This window comes from Gavialis gangeticus, unplaced genomic scaffold, assembly GCF_001723915.1.
Source record: "Gavialis gangeticus isolate Ggan-Ray unplaced genomic scaffold, GavGan_comp1, whole genome shotgun sequence".
Lineage (NCBI taxonomy): Eukaryota > Metazoa > Chordata > Crocodylia > Gavialidae > Gavialis > Gavialis gangeticus.
In genome coordinates this window covers 55,086,093-55,101,789 of record NW_017728994.1, presented here as the reverse complement: position 1 = coordinate 55,101,789, position 15,697 = coordinate 55,086,093, and the positions used below count along the sequence as shown (strand labels likewise).

At 41.5% G+C, this 15,697-nt stretch overlaps 1 protein-coding gene across 4 annotated transcripts in view; it reads right to left on the bottom strand.

The window, feature by feature from the left end:
* Positions 1–415: 415 nt before the first annotated feature.
* The window catches only part of VTI1A (vesicle transport through interaction with t-SNAREs 1A), a 502,745-nt gene continuing 487,463 nt past the window's right edge, over positions 416–15,697 (bottom strand). For 2 of the 4 annotated variants that reach the window (XM_019502805.1, XM_019502806.1), the window contains one exon: positions 416–7,655. In XM_019502805.1, the coding sequence (XP_019358350.1) occupies positions 7,562–7,655 (94 nt within the window). In that variant the 3' untranslated portion in view covers positions 416–7,561. The remainder of the gene's footprint in view (positions 7,656–15,697) is intronic. The other 2 variants (XM_019502808.1, XM_019502810.1) reach the window with 1 other exon arrangement.

Genomic DNA, 15,697 nt, shown 5'->3' with positions numbered 1-15,697 from the left:
AGTTTCCAGAGGGAGCTTCCGAAACTGGAGGAAAAGCTGACAAGTTTCAATGCATTTATCAAAGCACTTTAAGACGGATGAAACAACGTACATGCCTAGCAAAGAACGTCCATCGTTCTGGGTGCCCAGAGCATTTCAGTAAATAAAAAAAAAGATGTTTAAAAGAAAAAAGTAAATCCGACAGAATTCCTTTTAGCTTTTGCCAACACTTTTACCCAGCGCAACCCTCCCACATGTAATACTGTGGTGTGTACATTTATTTTTATACACACGAACACATATACACATATATACATGCGTACCTATATACACACACACACACACACACATCCATACATACATATACAGTATATATTGTATATATTGTTTTGTAATTTTGGGATTAAATATGCCACCTTATGTATAAAAGTACTTGTTAGTATTTATTTCAGTGAAGTTATTTTATAGGCAACTTTTCTGCAGCAGGAACAGACAGAGAGAGAGAGAGGGGGACAGAGAGAGAATGCTTTGAGCAAAATCTAAGCTGCGCATATGGTATAATATTTTCAAAAGCACCAATGTGACTTTTGAAAATGGGACTTAGGCCAACTTTTGAAATTTAGCTCTCAGCTCCCACAGCCAGCAGCATTTTAACCACAGTGAACTGCTTGCACTTGCTCATGCCACCACATCTTCTTTTAAGCATACCATTCTATGGAAATCACCAAAGGAAATCCAAAGAGGAAAATAAAAAGCCCCAAAGGTTTCAAGAGCTGCCCCAAAGCAGGAAGAGATGCAGCATTGTCACGGTTACACCCTTCTTGGCATTTTCATCACTTGGATTGTACCCAGGCGGATATTGAGGATTTGTCTGGGTGTAGCATGGGAGACACCCATGTTTTTCTCCTTATGGGAGCACAGAGAAATTGTTGGGTATGGCTAGATGAGGCTATAATTATCTCAGTAATAAATCCGATTCTTCACGGTCCTTTACCTCTTGCAGCCAGGTACACTTGTGCAAAAGGGTACAAAACACTACTAGATCAGAAAGGCAGCATTTTACATTAGTGTAAATAAGTAACACTGGGGCAAAGCATTGGAAGATAAAGACCTCTACATCAGTGCTCCCACTGTGATGCCCTTTAAAAAAACAGGGTTACATACAAATACATTATTCAGTAAGGGTAGCAAACTCGGGGGGGGAGGGAAGGGACCATTTCTTCTTTTTTCCATGTGGACAGTGTCTAGTCCAATGGGGCTACATGCCTGACAGAGGTCCCATTTCAATATAAAGAATAAAAGAAAATGCAGAACTGTAAGAATAAATACAGCTAAAAAGTTGCACGTGTGTGATGTCCGCTCCAACACAGTGATCACAGCAGTTTTTTTTTTTTTTTTTACTGGAGACTAAAGTGCCTGGATTGGTGGCATAGCTCAATGGAGGAGAAGGCACGGTAGATTTGTACCTTATGGACTAACTAAATCAGAGATGCACAGCATAAGCTTTGGTAAGCAGCAGCTGACTTCATCAGACGTTGAATGGAAGAAGCCACAAAGCAGAAACAGATAAAGTACTTGTACATCAGTACTGGTTCAAAGCTAAGGTAGTTTAAAAGACTCTCTGTGTTAATGTTAAGCCAAAATGGGGTTATGATGTGAATCTTGGGGTTAAAAAAAAAAGGAAGCAGTGAAAACTCCCTTCTTTCCCATACAATATAACAGCTTTTAAAAACATGTCTTGGGAACAGTTTCAAATATGTAAAACTTCTCTCATTTAACACCCAATAACTGTTGGTCAGCCATGAAACTTCGGAAGTACCTGAATTTCCCGTTAGTGACCACAGCCGATGGGGTGACCCTAGGTACCGGACAAGCTGTAGAAGCAAAACCCCATGTCGGGTATGTAACATTACTACTCAAAACTAATATTTTTGTAACAGGGAAAAGCTTCAAAAGGTCCAAGTAAAAGTCAGGTTGCCACACAGAGAATCTCAGAATGAAATGATCCCAATTTCCATAGGAAGTGAAAATTGGGGATAGAGAAAGGGGAGGTGCAGGACATCTTCCTATTACACAACATGCGAATCCAAGTATATAGTTCACGTGACAACAGAGGGAGCTCAGCTCAAGAGCTGTACAGTCAGATTTCTAGAAAATGAGTGCCGTGCTGGCCAAAGCAGACTAGTGAGTCAACTGCACGAGAGATGTGCTTCCAAAATGGATACCATTTTTTTTGGTCATGCTCTATGACATTGTTTCTTACGTAGTTTTTCAGCCATAAAAAGGTAAAGGCGTGTAGATTTGCGGGCGTCTGCGCGGGAGAGAAAGAGACGGACAGAGAGAGACTGAGAGTCGAGTGCTCTCTCTGGATCTGTCCCCTATTGAACTCATCTGGTGTGAGATGGAGATAGAAGCAACAGATCCCGACAGTGCTGAGCTGTTATGGCCATACCTTCAGGAAAAGTCCAAGAACTATCAATAGACTTTCCTGAGCAACAGATCAATACGGTGCTTCATATCAGCCAAGCTGTTATTCACGCCAAAGGCGGTTGTTTGGATGAAGGGAATGACTGAGTGCACAAGTTCACTGTATCACAGCGTATAGCTTTAGTTTTTTTTTTTTTCCTGTAGATGCCTTCATTATTTATGTGTGACAAACAAAATACAGCGGTTCAGAATGATATAGCTTGTTTCCAAAATACACGGCTTCTACTCTGCCTACAGTCCACTATGTTTCGAGCATAAAAGTGTATGTAGAGGAAAATGCACATATATTGCAAAAAACCATAATCCCATGAATGCACATGGAGACTTCCCCGGGAATGGCACCAAAAATGCCTGCTGGTGGTGGAAGAGACCCAGCTGTTTAGGACTCAGAATAACGCAGCCACTAACCAGCGACTTCTTGATAACATATTCACCTGGTATTTCCCTCTACTCCTGTGACTATGGAGGTGACAAATCATCATCCGAGTTAATGCGAGATGCCAGAATACTTCGTTGAATGGAATGGATTTACTGTGCAATCTCTCATGATATATCACATTTCCTGTCACCAGCTTGGTGACAATCCCTGTACAGGTGTGTAATGCAAATACCACGCCATATCTCTGAACGTACAGTGCATTCAAATGTATCGAATAAAAAGAGATCAAAGGCTGATTATTAAAAACCAAAGAAAGCATAACGTGTGCTTTGCTTTTGACGGTTTCAACGATTTTTAGCAACTTAAAATTATACATCTATTTATATTAAAGTCTGAAATTGCTCCCATGATAGTGGGATTATTTATATTCCACAATGGAAAATGACATGCACTGAAAAATATATATTTTCTCTTATCAAAAAGTAGCAGCGACTTGAAACCACATTCTTCAAGCTACATTTTCAAACAGAAAAAAAGACCACCTGGGACCCAGAAGTGAAGGCAAACACCACCTCATAAAAATAAAACCCAAACTACAACAAACTAAAAAACCCACCCAAATTTAATACTCTCCAAGAAACCACCTCTTCCACCAAGCACAAGGTAAGTTGTCAACTTGTTAGGATCACCACCATGTAAGTCGTTCCCCCAGCCAACAACTTCTTTATCTGGGATTCGCATGTACCTCTGCCCCCCCCCAACGTCTTCTCCAGATTTTGAAATTTGAACCATTTCATTCAAAACAAGAAAAAGGACCAAAATTTTTTTTTTCTTATTTGGGATATGTGCAAAAGTGGTTAATTCAAAACTACATCAAAAAAAAAAAAAAAAAAAAGAAGTGGACATAAATATTTATGATTGGAAAATTTCATTATTTAAAATTATTCTATAAATTTGCTAGTAACTCCAAGATGAATGCCTGCTGTACAGGTTGCAAATTAAGTACAATTATTTTTCTCTTCTGCACTTGAATATAACTCACAGCTAAAGTCATTTAAAGGGGTTAACATCAACCTTAATTAAATATTAAAGTGTGCCTGTACCTGCTGCTATTGTTGCCCTTAGAATAAGATATAACCTATTTTTGACAAGTTTTCATCTTTCTCTGTGGAAGACGCTACATGAAACCAAATCAGTGGCAAAGAGGAGGGTAATGAATAATCTATTTCATATTCCAACGGTACCCAGAGCTCGGAGTGGAAAAATATTCAGTCAGATGATAGCATGAGGCTGCTGAGGTACCACATGACGCAGCTAATGTTTAAATAATAATAATAATAAAAAAAAAAGCGATAAACAAATCATTAGCCCTTAACAGTTGTTTAATGCAATTTGTTAATGAACGTAATGGTGGGGACTAATAATGAAAGAAAATAAAAACGTCTAAACAGGCGCCAAGTTGCCAGTGATGCTCAATTATTTCCTTGTCAAGTTTTTATGATTTAATGAGCTCCTCTGGGACTGACGGCTGTCAGTCAGTCGTGACTTTTTGACACCATTACAACTTCAAATACAGCAGCAGGCAGGCTGTTTTCCTCGGATTTGAAATACTGAAATGATCTGACAGGTTTAAAGAAAAGATGTGCAGAAAAAAAGAGAGGGAGAGAAGGAGAGAGAGAGAGAGAAGGAGAGAGAGGGAGAGTTGCTTTTTCTTTTTCTTTCTTTTCTTTTTTTTTTCCCCCTTCTATGGGGCAGACAATCTCTGGGTGCTGTTTGGTAATGAAAACCCAATCACAGAGGTCATTATCTGATGAGGTTTTTTTGGAACTGGCAGGTTTTTTTTTTTCTTTATTTCTTTACTTAATGATAACCCTCAATGGGTTTGCCCCGCATGGGATGGTCAGAGCCGCACAATTTTGTTCACCATTAATTTCAGCCTTTGAAGCTCAGTGCTCTGAAGCAGCAGCAAAGAAAACCCCCCACCAAGCTGGCTCCAAAATAAGACAATCCAGCCTGCCTTAAACAGAATAGCAAATGGCCTTCCAGCCCAGAGATGGGAACTGACGTCAGTCATGCTACATTTTCTGATATTTTCCCAAAACGTATAGCATTTAAAACCCTTTAAAACTTTAAGGGTCTTTAATTAAATTGCTTTTGATTTTGGATCAGTGTAGAATTAGTTTATTTCTTCTGCTAGCAGAACGGCTTTAGCGAGCATGAATTTTATGCACAGCGGCACGGGCGTGTTTTGAATCCGGTGCTTTCCACAAAAGCTTGCAGCATTAGAAACATTTTCCCTCTTTGAGGTATACAGGTGTAAGGACTCGGATTCATTCAGAGGTGCGCTAAAGATGTGACAAAACTAGTTCAGGGGGCGTTACCCTACCTGTGGGTATTTTGCTTCTCATGTGCCGTAGCATCAGCCCACCGTCGAGCTGGCTAGTTCAGACTGCGCTCTGCATCGAAGTCACTGCCTTCCCAGAGAAATGCAAGTACTCGGCCAGACCAAAACTGCTCGTGAGCAGGGGAAAATGCAATAGCGACACCATATTTTGGAGACTGTAAGGCATTGATCCCATGAGACCATCGCACTTTCTTTTACAGTTAGGTGGGCAGGTATTAATTAGGTGATATGGAGAGTGAAGTAAAACCGGCTCAGTAAAGCTGAGCGGTCAGCCTCGTTTTCTCTTCCCCTTCCCAGTCCCATCCCAACGGGTGTGTCTGACGTAATATCAAGCTGCACAGGTGAGAAAAACGGCATTTTGATGCCACCAGCAGGTGCTTGCGTGGAATGCATAATCGAGCCAATAAGCCAGAGTTAATGACTGTATCCTTGAACTGATCAATTATTGAGGCAACATTGGAACGGCCAAGTAAGGTGAATGAGTTTAGTGTTTTCTTGATATGATTTACGGTGGTTATTTAAACATGAGGTTTATATAACAAAAAAAACCAGGCACCCTCTAACCTGTTTGGATAAATCCCCAGTTTCTGCAGCATATTTTTCCCTTCGCTCTCAGCCTTGTTCCATTTTGCATGAATTTTGTCCTACACTATTACCGCAATTCTATTTACTCAACACTAAACAAGCCGTCTGCATGCATATGCATGCCCAACCTTCTTGGAGAAGTACATTGCTCTCATGACTCCTCCTGCCCTGACTTTCATTATTAAGCTTTAAGAGTCCTATCTGTGCTGGTAATATTATGGGACTTTTAGAGAAGTGATTTCTGCCCATGTACAAAAGACCGTAAACGTGTAAGGCCACAGTCTACTGTCAGGGGCAAGGGTACCAGGCAAGTCAATGGGATTGCTCACATACATCTATAGGTAGAATCTGTGGGTTTTCAAAGAGGAAAAATGAGTTGGGGGCTTCACTAACATTGACTTTCAAAGGGGTTGGGTCACAAACTGATCTTTGTTCCTTTGAAACCCTTGCCCAAAAAGATTTCTAGCTTATGTTTCAGTTCAAGGGTTCAAACGCTCTCCAGATTCATAATGTGCACAAAGGGTGTCATGTAATGACTTTAAAAGTTATCATGAAAAGTCTTTTAGTGCATAACAAGAACAAAAAAGACCCATGGCAAAGCTAGGGATACGATCATCAACAAAACACACGCCGCTGTCAAAAGACGCATGGCAAATAGGCAGGGAAAACCACATCCCACTTACAAATATCTTAATACACGGAGTTCAATCTATTGTACCAACCAAGAACTTGTGTTAGTATAAATTAGCATTTTTACATTTCTATTCCAGAAGTCAATCGCTCGGTTTGCTACACTTCATTAAAAACAATTTTCCTCGTGTGATCTCATCGTATTCATACTCGCGCACAAAATCTTACATGGTGTTTTCATTTAATGTCATCACACTATACTTGTTACTGAACTATTATCTGGGTTCTCTGTAAGTCGAAATGAAGAGATAAGGATCTTCATATCTTTAAAATACGTTATTGCTTACATTTAGCAGCACATACATTAACTTTAGAATGATTCAGAGCGGATTCAAATACGTTGCGCTGTGGGCACTATTACATTTCGGGCAAGTAATGCGTGCATTGCATTTGGGTCTTGCTGAAAGAAGAAATGTTTCCAACAGGCAGTAAGGAAAGTTTCTTTGGAAACAATTGTTTTGAATCACGTAGTAGATCGCAGTGGATGTTAATAAACTCAAATGTCAGGCCATTTCTTTCGCTCTCTTTTTTTTAAATTAACCATCGTTATTAGCAGGGCCACATTTATTATGGGGTTTCATGAACAGAAGTAATTCACAGGAGACAGGTTCTGTTTCTACATCGTTTGGTCTCTTTTACTCCTATCATGGAAAGTCAGATACCAGCTAGATCGTCCTATACCTAACATCACCCGTGAAAAGAATATAGACTCTTCTTCCCGTAACTCCCGCAACTAATGAATTACTAGTGTAATGCAGCTTATGACATACAAATATAATTCAGAAGAATTAATGTATATCAAAAACACAAACATGAAGAGTCCAAAAACATTTATATTAAGACCAAACAAACCTATAAGAAAAATTTAACTCCGTGTGCAATCCATAATACAAAATATTTTTAAGCTGCTTGCACCTGAGTTGATAGTGGGAAAGAGAGGGAGACACTGTCAGTGCAAGAGAATGATTCATGTGACCACTTTGTCTCAATTACTCCAAACAAGCGGTTTCTTGCTGTTTTAGTGAAGAAGAAAGATCTCAGCGTCCCCTGACAGAAAAATAAATAGCCATCGCTATGGTGAGGATGATGATGATTGCCAGGATAACTATCAAAATCCGGTTCTGGATGATCCTAAAAAAAAAATGAAAATAGAAAAGAATTAAAAAAACCCAAACCCAGTGAAAATGGCAGAATCTTTGGAAAACAATAAAAAGGTGGACTTGCCTCAAACAAATGTCTAGGAGAAAAGAGGTTTGTCCACAAGTTTAAACACCTTTGCACATATTGCATAGCTTAGATTGCTTTTTGATTTCTCTCTCAAGTACATAAATGAATTGCTGAATCACACAGCATGCTCCAATTCATATTTAAGTTTTTTAAAACCATTAAATAATAAATCTGGAATGATGTAAACCGCGAGTGCAGAACGTCTGTGATAATAAACACCTTATAGCCGCTTAAACCATAACAGAACCTATTCTTCCCCTCCACCTCCCTCCTTCCCCCCCCCAATATGAACAGAAACAATTTGTTAATTTTCAGGGGATTTTGCCATTAAGGAAACCCATGGCACATTAGGAAACCCATGTCAGTGAGGTACTTGTACCTAAATACCAAGGGAAAAGTATAAAAGATACTTTTGAAGAAAAGGATGATATTAAAGAAGCAAGTGTCAAACTGTGAGGCTTATGTTGTAAAAGCCTCAACTGTCTCTGTAGCATACATTCACTTATGGTAATAGGCAAATGTTACATTTACTATGTAGCAAAAAGATGGAAATTAGCAGTAATAAAAAAAGATGCCAGAAGTACAAACAGCTAATATTATTCAACCATTTGTTGAGAGGCACCTCTGCTTGTAAAAACAGAAAATGCAGCATGTCACATTCTGCCTGAACTCAACTGGTCAAATGAGGTTAAACGGATAACAATAGAGATTATAATTTGGATCTAGTTTGCATAAGAATTGGATTTTAATATTTCAGCCTTTCTATAACGCTCCCGCAGAACGATATTGCCAGATGCCCTTCCTGCAGCAGGAACTTTTGCAAAACATATTTGGCCATAGCACAGCGCCGGAACGGGATAAAAATAGCAAGAGAAAAATGAACCACGACCTTCGTTTTAGCGGGGGGTTGCTTGTTGTTGTTTTTGCTCCTGCAACCGCAACACTCAAATAAAACCTCCATGCAAACACCGACCAAACATGCAGGGGGAAAAAGACGTGCGGGCACGCTTTGTGACACGACAGACAGAGGACAGGGATGAAAACCGGAAGAGGGGCATGCAATTTGTTAAAACGAGCGGATTGCACGAAGCAAAATAAGACAAGAGCCCAGATTCTGGAGACGAGCTTTCCTCGGTAAATGCTTTTCGTTTGAGCCTGAGTGGATATACATATAGACGGTATGGGAAAGTATAAATAAGGACCAACTTCAGCCCTCTCCCTACTTACCCCCCACCCAGAGGGAAAAAAAAAAAAAAAGTAAATGGATGGATGAAAACTGTCACATCAGACAAACACACTCCCCTGTGACACTCTAAAAGGACTATCTCTCTATCCTCCTGACAGGTTACAAAATGATCACATTTGCTGACACGTCTTCCGCAAAACTGCTTTAGTGCTTGTGTCCACTTTCCTAGCAGGAGATGAATGGCCTGCTTTGTCCTCATTTATCACTTAGAGCTGAACTAAGATCTGTCTCGTTTATTTTTCCCTTCCTCACTAGAAAGGCTCCACCACAGCATTAATTCTGTTGCGGTGACAGCGAATTCAAACTTAACAGGAGATATTTACTCTGCCCAAAGAACTGAAAGGGGGTGTTTCTTGCTTTTAAAAAACAAGAAAAAAAAGGGTAAGAGCCTAACAAAATAAAACTAATTATGAGCTTTGGACTCTTGTTGGTTTGCAATTCAATTTAACACCTGAACTTCCAGCTTCTCTTTTCCGATGGTGTGCCATTCTCTACAAAACACCTGATAACAAGTGATTTGTCCAAACGAAACGCATGAAAACCAGAACATATATTTACTCAGTCACCCTCATCAGTCCTGAAAAGAAACTCAGCAAAATTGAAACTCAGCAGTGAAATAGATTAAAAGCATGAAAACTCTTAAAAAAATTCAGCCTTAAGTAACATACAGTACAGCTGGGGTGACAACCATTTTATTTGCGGGATGAGGGCCTCCAGGCATTCATAATGCTAATTTACAAAGGATTAACTGTGGGTGAAACTTGCTTAATCTAACTCATAGTTAGGCAAATGCACACATAACAGGCTGAATGTTTAAATCAACGCCTCGGATCTGGCCTACTTAATAGCGTTTCATCATTTTGGCTTTAAAATAAATAAAGCAATTCTTCCGAACGCTTTCCTTCTAATTCTGCGACCGCACACCCGATTGCGAGATTACTCAATCTGCGGCCGTGTCTCTGAAAGCCTTGTCAAGAGAACACAGAGCTATGTGTGCAGCCACCTGTATCTGCTAATTAAAGGTTCAGTTAAAGTGTGAATCCAGGAAATACATATCAAAGTTCAATTTCGAGGAATCTGAATTAGTCTGCCCAGTGCAGCAGAAGAATACGATATTAAAAGGAACAAATTAATCATGAAATAGGATGGATGTTATCAACAGATTCCTCTGCTGAAGCATTGTATAGTTTTAATATTCACGCCTACAGTTAAAGATTAATTGTATAGCTTTAAAAATAACAAGGTTGGGCTCTACTGTTTTACTTTTCTGTATGAGAGTAAAATTAAACAAATACCAAAATACCAGGAGGGGAGAGCTACAAGGAAAGCAGCTGAAAATCGCTGCGGCAGCAGCACAACATGGTTGAGGGGTTAGCGATCATTACATGCCGACGGCTGATGCTGGTCACCGGTGATCAGACCGGGATGACGACTTCTGGGTGTTGGCACGTTTCAGATCTCCGAGTCAACAGGCAAGGGCAGCTCTTCAGAGTAAAGCAAAAGAAAGCCGAGAGGCAAGGGGGCTTTGAGCGATAAAACATAGTCAAGCCAGCTCGCAGTGGTAGAACAATGGTTGGCATTGGCAGGGCCCATCTGTAGAGCAGCCCATAGTACTGTCGCAGCCAGACACTGCCAGTGGGTATTGCTGTAGGCAAAGTATCAAGGAATTTAAAGTGGGGGAGGGAATGCTAATACTAAAAGGGGGGGGGGAATGGGGTTCAACATCCTCCGCCCCTTCCCCAAAGCAGACCACAAAGCTGAAAGCCACCGATATTCCCATTTTTTATCTTTATTACTTTTCATTTTACAAAAATCTGCTGAGCGAGAAGCCCAGATTTTCCTTTGAAAATGCAAAGTGTGTTTACAGGGTAAATAATTTAAGAAAGAATATATACTTGAAAGAAGGCACCCATTGGAACATCCATGGCTAAAGTGCCCGAAGGCAAAAACTTGTGTATTTGCATGCTGCATTTTATTAAGTTAGCACACTGTCGCTTTAAAAGAATGCATGGCCAAATTAAGGAGGAATGTGTGACTGAAACATCAAGGATTCCTCCAGTTTACATTATGAATCACAGCGCTGTTGGTACTGGATGATTTAACCCTTTAGGGGACACATCTCGTTTCCAGAAATCACAGCACGCTGGGACTGCGGCACGGAGCTCAGAGCGAGCTTCCTGTGCCATTCAGATGTGGGAAGATAAGGACAATGTGGCACGGAGAAGGGTTTTTATTTCAGTGAGAAAATGCTACATTAAGTTCAAGTGAAGGGAATGGCCACTAGGTTCAAAGCGATCCAGAAATATAAGCAAAAGCTTAAGGTTACTCTAAATTGCCGGGCGGTGCTTAATGGTACAGGTACGTCATACTGTATAAGCCAAACCAGGCCATTTACACTGGAAGAGCACCCCGAGTTCCCTAAAAACAGAAGGGTATTAAAGGCCCAACACTTCTTCCTTGTGTTTGGTGGCAACGCCTAACCTCTGACCAAAAAGCCTCCTAGAGGCTCCCTTTACAGGCAATGCCAACTTCGTTCTCTGATTCGATGAATGACATGGGCAGTGTTCCTGCCGCGGGGTTGTGCGGATCATGTCCACGATACTTTAGATAGCCACTGGTCTGGAGAACAAGTCCCGCATCCATTTCCTAATGCTGATGTCTCTTGGGCCCCCTCCACAACACAAACTGTGATGCTTTTTACATTAAAAAACAAACAAACCCAAAAGATTATCTCCTTCCATGTATCTATGCACACACACTGGCTCTCACTTTGTTTGTGACATATTTAGATCTGCTCTGTATAAACACAAAGCAGTTCCAGAATAAGCTACTGCAAACCTTACATTAAGGATGCCAACCGTGTTTAAACCTTTTCACAAAACTGCATTCATTAGCGGGGGAGTGCACGACATCTATATGGGTTCAGCCTGATGTCTTGCACATGCCTTAGTGCCTGATTGACCAGCATTGAATAATGATGCCTTGCCATTAAGCACTGATGGTACAATAACAATTGTCATGAAAATTAGCAATCACGGTAACACGTTACAAAATATGGGACACAAACGAGGCAGTTGAGACTCCTGATGCATAAAGAGTTGTGCGCGCTTAACTTGAAATAATGAAGACAACAAAACAAACACTGCAAAAAAGTTCCAACAGCAGCTCAACTCTGACACCGATGCAAATAATAAAAAAAAAAAAAATCAACAGCTTTGGGGACCAGTTAGCATACATTTGTTACAATGCAGGGCTTTATCCTCAAAGAAGATGTCTTGGAAAAGAGTATCCTCAAAAACACCGACTGATTGATGAGAAACTCAGAACATATAATTACGGGCCACTCTCCAACAGTGTTTCACTGTAATTCATACATTTAAGATTTAACTAGAAGTAGCTCCCAACAGTTTACTGGATAGAACGTCCTCCTCTTTCAATAGGGGAATGCATTTTAAATGTCCACCTTGGCTATTAAGTCTCCGGGTATCTAATTATAGGTTACCAGTAGCTTTAATTTTTGCATGCCAACACTTGCACGTGCAAATCAAGCTGTAAGACTTCTAAGTAACCGATAGTCACGTGCAAATCGGTGCACTCAAAATCTCTTGGCTTGTTGAAATGGGGAAGATATACCAAAATAAGCTAAGATGCAAATTTAAATGTGAATAAGATATACCAAAATAAGCTAAGATGTGAATTTATGGCAGTAGAACCCTTGGTGTAAACGCTTCTAGTATACACGTGGATTTTTCCACATATTTATTGGAATAACCCTAGGGCATGGTTTAAACCAAACTGGACAAGGTGGTATAACAGTATAATTATATCAGAATATCTAGTCATATTTACCATGTAGACATGGGTTGAGATGCTTGATGTTAAGAGGTTAAGTCCATCTTCCTCACCTTAAGAATGGAAGGTGTTCCTTTCAAGTAAAAACGATTCAGAAAAAGAACAAATGGACTAAGGCAGAACACACAGCCCTGGCAACCTATTAAAATCACAGAGGCAGAAAGAGCTGTCAGATCTTGCTACAGAATAATTACAGTTGGTTGGAAACTTTTCTTTTGAAATTTTGCTTTCTGAATATTTGAAACTAGAAAAAAAATTGAACAAAAAATTGAACAAATGAAAAAAGTCCCCAGAAAACATGCATACACGTTTTCTTCCTTTTCCAACCAACAATACAAGACAAAAAAAAAAAAATGGTCTTCTCAGAACTTCAAACTTTTTTAAATATTGGAGGAAAGTTTGAAAATACCTGATAATGATTTTCCAACCCACTCTGGAGAGGAGTACACACTAGGATTTAGTTCACATTTAAATAAGTTTAAATCTGAAAATGCAGACTCAGTTAAAAATACTACAGTTATAACTCTTGCTGGATAGTGAGTTTGAAATTTATAGCGAAAGGATAGATCTATGTGAACAACAGCGTTTTTGAGGCAATCTTCTTTGGGCAATGGAGGGGAAAGGGTGAGGTGAGGAGGGCCCCTGCTGCAGCGACCCTGGGAGTGGCCCAAGCCAGCTGTCTGCAGCTGCTGGGCTGCACCGCGTCCCGAATCCCCCGGGGCTCCACTTCCCCCAGGGCACCGTGCCCTGAACCCCCTGGGGCTCTGCTTCTTCCGGGGCACAGTGCCCCGAGCCTCCTAGTGCAGCACAGTGCAGCAGCTGCAAGCAGCCAGCATCTCCCATTCCTGGGGTTGCAGCAGGGGTGGGTAGCAGCTTGCAGGAGGATGAGAGCAGGCTGGGGCCAGTGGCCACTGCAAACTGGGGCTGGCAGCAGCACCGGGTTCTTCCTGGAGCTCGGGGCAGGTTGCAGCAATGGGAGAGGGGCTACTCCCACCCTAAAATTCACCATAGCCCCCCCCAGTGCCACTGCCAAATGCTGGGAAGAGCCCTAGCCACCGGCCCCAGCCTGCTTTTGTCCCGCTGCAGGCTACCACCTGCCCCTGCATCCATCTCAGGAGTGGCGAATGCTACTGGCTTACAGCCTCTGGGCTGTGTCGTGCCAGGGGTTTGGGACATGGTGCCCCAGGGGAATTTGGGAGACGGTGCACCCCAGTGGCTGCAGACAGCTGGCGTGGGCCGCTCTCAGGGCTGCTGCAGCAGGGGCTGTGGTGAGTGAGGAGAAGTGGAGCAGTGGGGTGCGTGGGAAGAAGTGGGGTGAGTCAGGCTGCTGCCTACCCTGAGCACTGGGAAGAACCCGGTGCCGCCCCTGCTGCAGCCCTGGGAGCAACAGATGCTGCTGCTTGCATCCGCTGGGCTGCCCCACGCACCTCTCCCCGCCCCTTCCCTAGCCCCAGACTCCCTCCCTCCCTCCCCACCATGGGAACGCAGCCCTATCTGTTCCACTGTAAGCTGGGTTCGCTTTATGCGAATTCAATTTATGCGCCATTCTTCAGGAACGCATCTACCGCATAAATCGAGGGAAACCTGTATAGACATACACTATCAAAATATTAAACTACTAACTAACACACTGGTGCAGGGAGGGGTCTTTTCATTTTAGCAAGGAAGAATAGGTTACATAACTAACTGGCATAATTTTAAGATGAAATTCAAGCAATATCAACAACTTTGGAAGCCAGTTAATAGTTTTGAGGTGAAATTCAGGCAATACAACTTTTTTGAAGCTGGGGGGGGAGGAGAGGAGAGTGCACATGTGCATAAATGAGTGTATGTGTGCATGTGAGCTGCCTGTCTGTGAGCTGGAGACAGATGGTTAAAAAGACATCCCTACATGCCTCCCTAGTAGAGCAAGCTGTAACAACTCATGCCACACAAAGATTACAGGGCATCCAACCCATCCACAAAATAGAAGATGCTGGTCAGAAATTGGCCAGGATGAGCCACCTCACTATCATCCTACTAATAGTCCCCTTCCCATATATCTCTGATCAGAATTCAAGCTGCTTCTCCTTTGGTAGGAGTTTGTGCAGGCAGGTAGGGAGGGATGGTGAAAATACAAATCCCTTCTCTTATGTGGATACCTCCAGAAGCCAAGGGCCATCATTGTGTAGGGAACAGTGATTGTCACCCCTCTGTACCAGCTCCAACATATATTGCCATAAAAATGGAAATTCAAGCAAGCCTATTTGAAGTTTAGGCTGGTGAAGGTATTAAAGAGAAAATGGCAATACAATTTAAACATTTAAAAAGTACCTGCATTTGACAGGCCCACCAGTCAATTAGTTTGATAACTACTGCACTTATGAATGTAACAACACTCTAAGATAGGACCTTTTTTATTATTCGTGGCCTACTTGCATAGTCCTTGACAGCTCATACACTTCCTGTTCCAAAAATCTCAAAGTCTAATTCAGACTTTGATAATTCCAGTCAGGCACACATTAAATGCAAACTCAGTGGAAATGGATGGAAGAAAGCACTGCTGGCTGGCCTCATGGAAGAAAGATGGCTAAAGGAGCAACCTGAGGAGAGGGAACCGTATACTCATGGTTAAAGTGCTCACGGATAAAAAGAGAACAGCGAGGTGTGTTGAAATTCTTTTTATTAGCTTACGAGATTTAATTCTTGAATTTATTTAGGCAGATATGCATGTCAAGGTAAAGAATGCGAAGGCCTGCAGAAAAGAAAATGCTCTTCTGGGGCTCAAAACCTACAGCATGAGCTGCACATGAGACAGAGTTTCTCTATACTGTTTCACCAACGTACCTCCATCCCGTCTCCATGGCCA